The sequence below is a fragment of the Lotus japonicus genome, chromosome 1 (genome assembly GCF_012489685.1).
Source record: "Lotus japonicus ecotype B-129 chromosome 1, LjGifu_v1.2".
NCBI lineage: Eukaryota > Viridiplantae > Streptophyta > Magnoliopsida > Fabales > Fabaceae > Lotus > Lotus japonicus.
In genome coordinates, this window is record NC_080041.1 from 38,604,996 (window position 1) to 38,614,365 (window position 9,370).

Here is a 9,370-nt window from a genome sequence, read left to right on the forward strand (position 1 = left end):
TTTATTAGTTACTTTTAACTAATTCATAAAGATCAAGAAAATTAGTTAAGATCAGTTACAAGTATCAAATTTATTGAAAATTATGGTAATTTTTCTAAATTTCTTTTTAGTGGAAAATTAAAAGATTTTATTGGTAAATGTTAAATAATTGAATATGGCCAGCACTGAATGCCGGTAGATTTTGAAAAAGTTAGGCTTAAAAGCACTTTTGGTCCCCCACGAATGCCTTTTGTGCAAAATGAGTCCCTAAACTTTAAAAATAACATTCTTGATCCCAAACGTTATACTCTGTTAACAGTTTTGGTCCCTTTTCCCTATTCCATTAGAAAACTAACGGTTTCTGGATTTTTCAGAAAATTCATCAACTTCTTCATCTTCTACATACATCATTCAATCATCTTCATCATATTCTTAAAAAAAAATCCAAAATGAATCTCGCAGCATCCTTTCTTCTTCTTCGTGAGCCTTATCCCACTCTCGACGAGTCTCGCTTCCTCTATGCTATCTCTCACAAATCTCGCTTTCTCTCTTCTTCCTTGAGCCTTGTCCCTCTCTCTGTATGAATCTCACTTCCTTTCTTCTTCACAACCCTGGCTCAGTGGCTTACCCATTCACCCACATGCGCAAAGGTCGAATCTTTTCAAGATTTGGGGGTGAGGGAACCCAAATCAAGTGAAAACCCAAATCGAGAGAGGACACATATTGAGAGAAAACCAGATTGAGGTGGTTGGGTTCTCTGTTTTTCTCTTCTTCTCTATTCTACTCTTCGAGGTGAGGATGGAGAAAATCGGTTCTGGGTTTACTGTTTTGGTTATGGGTATGCAGTAATGAAGAGGGAGGTAGGGAGGAGAGGAGAGATTGATGATTTTAAGGTTTTCATTTTGCTCTATGGGTTGATGAAGGTTGAAGAAGGAGGCTGGATTTTTTCTTCCTTTGCACCAGCAAAGTTCACGATTGATTCAAGAATTTGGTGGGTTTGGTGGGGTTTCAAGAACAATTCAAGGGTTGAGAATGATTCATGGGTCAGAATTTTGGTGGTGGAGTTCACGAGCAATGGAACCCACCAATGTTTGATTGGGAGAAATTAGTTTTGGTTATGGTGGCTTATGGTTTTTGGGTTTTGTCTGCTTCTTCAAGCCTGGATTTTTTTTTCTGGTTTCCTCACATCTACAAACATTCTGGGTTTTAATTAATGGAGAGGATAAAGTGTGGGTATTTTGAGTTTTAATTTCTGAGTTCTATTTGTAATTCAGGTTTTTGAACTTGGGGTTTTTAGGTTTGAAGATGATAGAAGTTGAAGATGAAGATTATATATGAACATGATGATAAACATGTTTCTGGATTTTTTTTATTATTTTAATGGATTTTTTCCCCAAAACTGTTAGTTTTTTTACGGTAAATGGAAAAGGGACCAAAACTATTGACGGAGTATAACGTTGGGGACCAAAAATGCTATTTTTAAAGTTTAGGGACTCATTTTGCACAAAAGGCATTCGTGGGGGACCAAAAGTGCTATTAGGCCAAAAAGTTATTTGATGCTTAAAGGACATGAAGAAGTTTTAAATATGCCTTATAAATAGAAATAGAAAAACCCCGAGATTGAATTTTTAGCATGTTTGGAGCGTTTTTTTTAGATAAGCAATATATATATATATATATATATATATATATATATATATATATTAATAAAGTATAAGGGGTATTTCAACTCAATACAAAGTGAAGAGAAAAAAAGCTAAGAGCAAATGCAAAAGAAACAATAAGTAGCTAATACATCTAGGACAAAGATCTTGCTCCGCCAAAAATTAATAAAAAGCCCCCCTCTCCTCGGAGAAGGACATTAGAAAGCATGTTTGGAACGTGGAATCATGGTGTGAATGAACTCCAAAGATGTTTCCTTAAAAGTTACTATATATTACTTTTTTTTGTTTTATGATTTTTGTCAGAATATAATATAAAATAATTATTTTTAGCCATTATTTAAAACTACTTAGGCTTGAAGCATGAACAGTGCACAGACTCACCTACTATGTGCTTAAATTCAATTTATTTTTTTAGGAATTGGAGGAGGCAGGAATCGAATTCTATACCACTTAGTCATAGAGACTCCGATACCATCTCAAGCAACCAATTATCCCGAAAGGTTGAGTTGTTGGATAAGGGCCAAATAAATGATTTTATATTATATGGTGACAATCTTAACTTCAAGGTTATATGGCCATAGGTCTTCTCCATATGTCCTTTACCTTTAATGTCAAATTTAAGATGACAGTTTCCTCTCTTAACTATGCTTTTTTTAAAATCAGATAAGTTCCACTTCTTTCTCAAAAATGTTTTAGAAGGACAGTCTTTCTTCTTTCAGGGGATGACCTGAGCTTGGTTCAACCTTTGGACTCTCAATATACTGTATACATGCATGCTGGTTAGCCTGAACTCGTAGGGAGTTTGATGTGGCACTAGCCGCTCGTTGCCTTTGTACTTCTTATAAATGATCCATTAATAAACATCTTTCCATACTTTTTAAACAGTCAACAAGACGTATGAAAGAAATTAAACCTAAAACCTAAATCAATACTACTTTAATCAACCTTACTCATAGTACCTACAATAATTGGCACCTCAGTTAATACTTGCATTTTGTCCCCACAATTGGAAAAATGATTGGTTTTGCTCCTAGTTGGAGGTTGAGCTCAAGCAATGTGCTCATGTGTTTTGGTGAGCATCTATGTGGTCGTGCCTACATATTTTAATGAAATTGGCGTGATAGACATGTGTATTTTCACTTAGAATTTAACTCACGTATATAATTAACAATTAAAAACTTATTATTTAGCTTTCGCCTTGTAACCCAAAAAAATAAATACTTATTACTTAAAAAACAAAATAACAAAAAATCTTAATTTCATTAATCTATAATTTTCTCCCCCACTATCTCTAATCAAGTTTCTCGTTCTCCCAAAAAGTCTGGGATCTCTTTGTCCTCGTTCACAACTTCAAAGCTTTACCTTTATTACTCTGAAGTCTGAACAACAACACATACACTCAACCCAACACCATCACAAATACCGGTTCCCCTCAACACCACAACCCTTGCTTTTCTTTACTGTCATTAAAATGGTTCATTCTCTTTTCTTGATAATTGATGTGAGTCTAAATTGGATATTTTTGACTATAGTTTTCAAACTACTTTGTGCCTAATGCTTGCATCACCTTTACATAACTCACATATGGGATGTTAAATGTGCAATAGGTAGGTCACAGGTGAAAAAAGTGGAGAAGAGAAGAAAACCAAGTGAAATAGAGCTTTTGTTTAGATTCATGTGCTGAAGAGAGGCACAACCGCAGATACCCCAAGAGCACAACCGCATTTAATTAATTAAACAATCGCGATCATAGCTTCCCCTAAGCTTGCATGTGTCTGCTGAATTGAAGGCCATGTATGTTCAGGCCTTATGCTCGCCACAACTGTGCATGTTGGTGCATCCAAAATCACTGAAAAACTATAATACTTTCTATTAAAAAGGGCCTTGAGGCCAAACTTAGAGAGGATCACAGGAGTGAAGAGCCACTTAGCATTTGAGGCGAAGACAAAGGCAAAGGTTGTCTGAGGTTCGACTTCAATAGTTAGGATTCAAAGGAGAATGCTAAAGTGCTCTGACAGAACATAGAACGACTAGTGTTTGCTTTTCTTTCTTTGTCATGATGATAGCTATAGAGTTTTATGTGATTTATCATTATATGATGAGTAACTAAACATCTCTCTCAAAGTTGCAATGTAAGAGATGATTTGAACCCCAGTTTTCCTGGAGTATATGTTTACCAATTTAGTTTCTTTATGGCTTAATCCAGTTTTTGGTCCCCAACCTTTGTCATAAATATAGCTTTAGTCCCTCGCCGGAGTAAAGGTGGGGATTGATCCCCAATTTTTGGCAAAATGATTGGTTTTGGTCCTTCCGGCCGATTGGGTCAATGCCGGAGCTCCGCCAACTGATGTGGCCCTTGCCACGTCAATTAATGAGCCTCGCTGGATTTTCTTTTTCATTTTCATTTAAAAAAATTAAAACATTAATTTTTTTAAATATAAATATTTTACTAATACATTTTTTAAATTGATTTAGAAATTAGGTCAACATAAAAAAGAAAAGCAATTGTTTTTCTATGCAGAAGGTTGATTCAATAATAATTGTGTTGCTTCAGCACACTGAAGAAGTTGGATGCAAATTACAGCAGTTGGACTACACTGAATAAATCTAACCACGTGAAGATTTTCCAATACAACAACAAAATGATTTACCAATACGCACTTGGCCTCAAAGTTAATGAACCAAACCTGAATACCCATGATTTTAAAAAAAATGAAAATGAAAAAGAATCCCAGAAACTGCTACGATTATGCAAATTGATGAAGACCCAAATAATGAAACTCAAAAAAGATGAGAACTTTAGAAGGAAGGAAGAAGAAGAGACAGTGATGTGCGTAGATGTAAGCATGTCTCCAAGAGTAAATGTGATCAAATTCCACAAGACCAGTAGCAACAGCCACTGATTCTTCCTCAAAATCGCAACTTTTAACAACCCATTCCCACAAATCCAACCTTTTATTCACTATCAAAAGACCATGGCTATGGCATCCTCAAAGCCCCAACCCAGATCCAATCGAAACCCCATCCCTAAAGCCCCAACCCAGATCTGGACACTACGGTGGCTGGCCTCCATGAAGATGATGGTGGCGGCGCGATTTCAGAGCACAAACGTGGCGGTGGTGCGCGTTTGACAAACCCTCACCGCACCAAGCCACCACGACCTTCATCTCTCCTTCGATCAAAGCTTGCATCACCAAGCCACCATATCGAAGGTTCGAAGATCAGCTTCTTGATCTGCCACAGAGGGTGGAGATGAGGAGTGGGGGGTTGGGGTTTTGGTTGCAGGTGAGGGGTTGGGGTGGAGTTGCGGTTTGGGGGTGGGGGTGAAGGTTGAGTTTCAGTTGCAGATGAAGAATGATCTGAGAATGATCTGGGGTGGGGCTTCTTGATCTGAGAAATGTTGAAGATGAAGATAAAATTGGGTTTCTGTTTAAGATTTTTTATTTTTTTCAATTTTATTTTTTTTAAATTCATTAGGTTTTTTTTAAAATGAAAAAGAAAAAAAAAAGCCATCTGGACCTCACTAATTGACGTGGCAAGGGCCACATCAGCTGCCGGAGCTCTGGCGTTGACCCAATCGGCCGGAAGGACCAAAACCAATCATTTTGCAAAAATCTGGGGACCAATCCCCACCTGTACTCCGACGAGGGACTAAAGCCATATTTATGACAAAGGTTGGGGACCAAAAACTGGATTAAGCCATTCTTTATTTGTATGATCTTTTTCCATGGCAAATCAGGGCAGAGATAACGGGGAGAATCGGGTGCTCGGGACATGAGGAGGTGCTGGTGGAGCATGAGAGCAACGACCTTCATGGTATGAGATGCGATCTGGTGAAAGAGCGATGACCTTGTATTTAGAGTGACCAAAAAACTAATTTAACCCCAGATAAAAATGAAAGGAATCAATGTTTTAAGAGAATTTAAGACTTTATTCATCTCAGTTTGATGCACTCAATTCCAACATCTTAATTAGAGCTGTAACATCTGCAAACTCTGAAAACCATGGATTCAGTATTATGCAACTAAGAAAAACCTTGAGGATGTCCAGATATTATCTCTGCGTACATGAAGAAATCTATTAAACGAGATAGTGCTACACTGAAATGCTGTTGCGTACTATTCATCCTTCCATTACAATGCTCTATCATTCCGCAAGTCAAAGTTGCATGTCATGCCATGCATTAAATGGATTATACTTCCAAACTTTAATTTGACCAGATTTCTAATAGTAATAATATCAGGTTGCATTAAACTGATATCCAAAAACATGTACTTAAACATGAGAGTTGAAAGATCATTTCTTTTGTTTCCTTTGCATTCTGTTGGTACCATAAACATTTCAATAGTGCCCCAATAAGATCAGCAAATCAGCAATTCATGCCCAATAAGAGGAAAAACACAAGGAATCCTCAATCAGCAAATAAAACCTTGCTTAGCAATAACTCAAAGCATGGCTTAAAGAAGATAACTTGTATGAAAGAATTTTAATCCTATATCCTATAACCTTCTCAACAGACTTAACAAGACAACAGAACAAAGGTAAAAGAAAATTACACATGAACTGTATGTAAATGTATCCAAATCAAATTCCAGTTGTAGTTATTGCCCTGCAACATCATCAATCAAACATGTATCTTCATCACCATCATCACTCACAACAAGCCACTTCACTAGCTTCTTGATTCACTACTACTTCTTCCCGCGTGTTGCCTTCGTATATCAAACTGATCCACAAACTCCAGAGGAGTAACTGTCTCATTCCTGATCCTCTTGATCTTGGGGCTCAACAACCCACGGTGCCGGAACCCATACAACTTCAGCACCTGATTATCGGCGAAATTGAAAGCCCTCTCCATGCTACTCAAGCACCTCTCCACAGGGTAATCCCCGTAGCTCCCACAAGGCTTGCACCCGACAAAATGCGTCACGAACGGCCACCTCTCGTCGCCTAACCCCGGGTGATACTTCTCCAACATCTCCTCGTACCGATCGACCAACCCGGCCCAATAACCGTGCAAATAGTATGAATTCTCCAGGAAAACCTTATCCATCCATTTTTCTTTCTTCGACAACAGGAGATATATCAATGCAGATTGATCATCCGCCTCGAAAGCCGGCCTCCCCTTGAGATTCGCCGTGAGGATCTTCCCTGCCTCCTCACGGATCGGTCCTTTCGGCCCCATCGGCGCCCAATCATCGAGCAAATCCAACGACCACTGGCAATTCCGAAACAGAAAACTCCCGGTATTAATCGCGATCCATGATTTCTGCTCAAACATCAAATCAGGGTAACCATGAATCACCATATTATAATCATTGTACTTGGATAACGGAATCTCAAACACCATATCGGTGAAGAACGCATCACTGTCCATCCACCAAATCCACTCCACCTCAGGGTGTGAAAGCATCAACCTCCGAATCATGGGCAATTTCGCCCAATAACCTGCAAGCTCCATGTCCAGATGAGCCATATTGTAAACGATTTCGATTCCGTGCAATCTGCAGTAATCGATTTTGTTCTTAATCGATTTGAGAAGATAATGGTCACCGATCGGATTATCACAGGGTTTGGGCGGAGAACCGGTGAGGAGCAAGATGCGTGGCTTCCCTCTGATGGAGTTGGGGTACTCAGGGTTTTGACGGAGCCATGATTTCCGATCATCGTCCCAGTTGTGGATCTTGGGGCCGAGAGCGTAGGTGTCGTTGAGGGTGAGGAGCGTTTCGGGATCGGAAGGGTCGGAGTCGGATCGGATCTCGGCGAGGATGCGGTTGGTTTCTTCGATGATGTTCTGGTTGACGGCGTCGGCGGCGGAGGAGCCGAGGTTGACGCCGATGGTGCCGCGGAGGACGAGGATGGTGACGAAGCCGCAGAGGAGGGTGATTTTGATGTTGTTGAAGGTTTTCGTGATCTGTTGGCGGCCGCGTGGAAGGCCGGAGAGTGCGCGTGATCTCGCCGTCGTGGTGGGTAACACGGCGGTGGTGGTGTTGTTGGTTCTTTTTTGAGCTGAGAGGTTTTCTTGACCCATTTTCGCCGGTGAGACTTTATTTATTTATGAATGTGGGATGAATGATTATTGGGTGGAGAGAAGAGTAGCTAGGAGGTTAAGTGGGGTTGTTGTCGGTGTTCATGGTGAAGAGGATTGGAGAGTCAGTGTGAGAGAGATGGCCTCTGAGATGGAGGCGTAGAGACAACATGTGTGGGAGTGGAGGGCATTTACAAAGGGGAGCTTAAGGGAAAGGAAGACATGTATATGTCCAACACCGACTTTTAAGGGATTTATTTTGTTTTATTTATTTGGTCAGGTGCGATACTTACATTGTTTTAAATTTTAAAGTAGTTTAGTGGTAAATTTTAAAGTAGTTTAGTGGTGGGGGGTTCAAATCAAAACTTTTGCGAATAGAAAAAACTCTTTGGTCAGCCCCTATTGCTTAGTGCATTGACCATGGGGTGAGGGATTAGTTTCACGGTTGTCGGCTGTGAGGATACTTTGGTCAAATCACAAATTTTAAATACTCAATCATGTTCATTTTTATAAAAATACAATCACTATTTCACGCCCTTTAAGAAATATAATTAAAGTAGTTGGTAGCATTAAATTTGATTCAAATTTATATTAACTTCCCAAAAATACCCAACTCATTTTTCTTAATTTTTACTCATCATTAATGACTTGCATAGTGGAAAGAGAGAGAAAATTCAATCAAATGAGAGCAATTTTGTCCAAAAATAATTAATACACCAAATACTTCAAGTTGGTTCTTATAAAAGGGACCAAAGTGAACCTTCCATTTGGTTCTTATAATTTAGAACGTAAGGAGTACTTTTTTTTGACATAGAGGTAGAGAAACTCCCCCTTCTCTCTAAGATATTGTTCCTACACAGCTTTATGTGGTGTTTACTGTCGCATCCGAGATCTCCTACTCTAACTTGTCCATGATAGTTAACAACGTTGCGAGGAGGGGACTTTCGAGCCTCCACGGCCGAAGGAAAGGATCTCAGAAAACAAAAGTAACCGAAAGTTATTGTAACACCCCGAATTCCAGGTGTCACTTTAGTAACCAAAAATAAACTTTACGCGGAAAACAGGTAATTTTTTTTTCTTTCCTTTAAATCAAAGTGATAAAGAAGTAGAGACAACACCCAACAACTAAACTAACCGATATACAAATATATACATCTGTACAGCCTCGGCTGCACTCCATGTCACGCGAAGCCGCAGTGACTCCAAAGTAGTACGCCCGCAGGCAAATATACAAACCAGAACTGTGAGTAAAAGTATCAAAATACAGTTATCCAAGAGAAAGTCGGCACTCAAAAATGGCCTGAAAGGAAGACCCCTATACTCCGACAGACTCTCTGTGATCCTCCTCAAAAGAACCACACAAAAAGCCACACATCGGAACCTACCCTGTCCCAAAAAGAAACTGACGATCAGAGCTCTACACAAAAAATGTCGCTAATCCTAACCTACCCTCCCAGCTCAGCTCACCAATCATCCTCCTCCTCATCGCTGCTCGGCGAGTAGCTCTCCCCACTGCTCTCGGAGTCAGAGTCGGAATCCACCGTAATCATCTCGGTGTCCAAATCCATAACCTCCCTCCTCACTGTCCTGCGCACCGCCCTAGTCGAGCCGGTCTCCACATCCACCTCTCCTGTGAGAACATCCTCCTCCTCCACCCTCATCAAGGGGTCCACACGGTAGCCGTGCGGTGAAGAGAAAG

The 9,370-nt window shown here is 39.8% G+C and overlaps 1 protein-coding gene across 1 annotated transcript; it reads right to left on the reverse strand.

Moving 5' to 3' along the window:
- Positions 1 to 5,931: 5,931 nt before the first annotated feature.
- LOC130734648 (probable xyloglucan 6-xylosyltransferase 3) lies at positions 5,932 to 7,904 on the reverse strand. Its single transcript, XM_057587156.1, has one exon. The coding sequence runs from the start codon at positions 7,672 to 7,674 to the stop codon at positions 6,316 to 6,318; it is 1,359 nt and encodes a 452-aa protein (XP_057443139.1). The 5' UTR covers positions 7,675 to 7,904; the 3' UTR covers positions 5,932 to 6,315.
- Between the last annotated feature and the right edge of the window lie 1,466 nt (positions 7,905 to 9,370).

Coding starts and splice junctions, on each gene's coding strand:
- LOC130734648 (XM_057587156.1), bottom strand. CDS start 7,674: ATGGGTCAAGAAAACCTCTCAGCTCAAAAAAGAACCAACAACACCACC.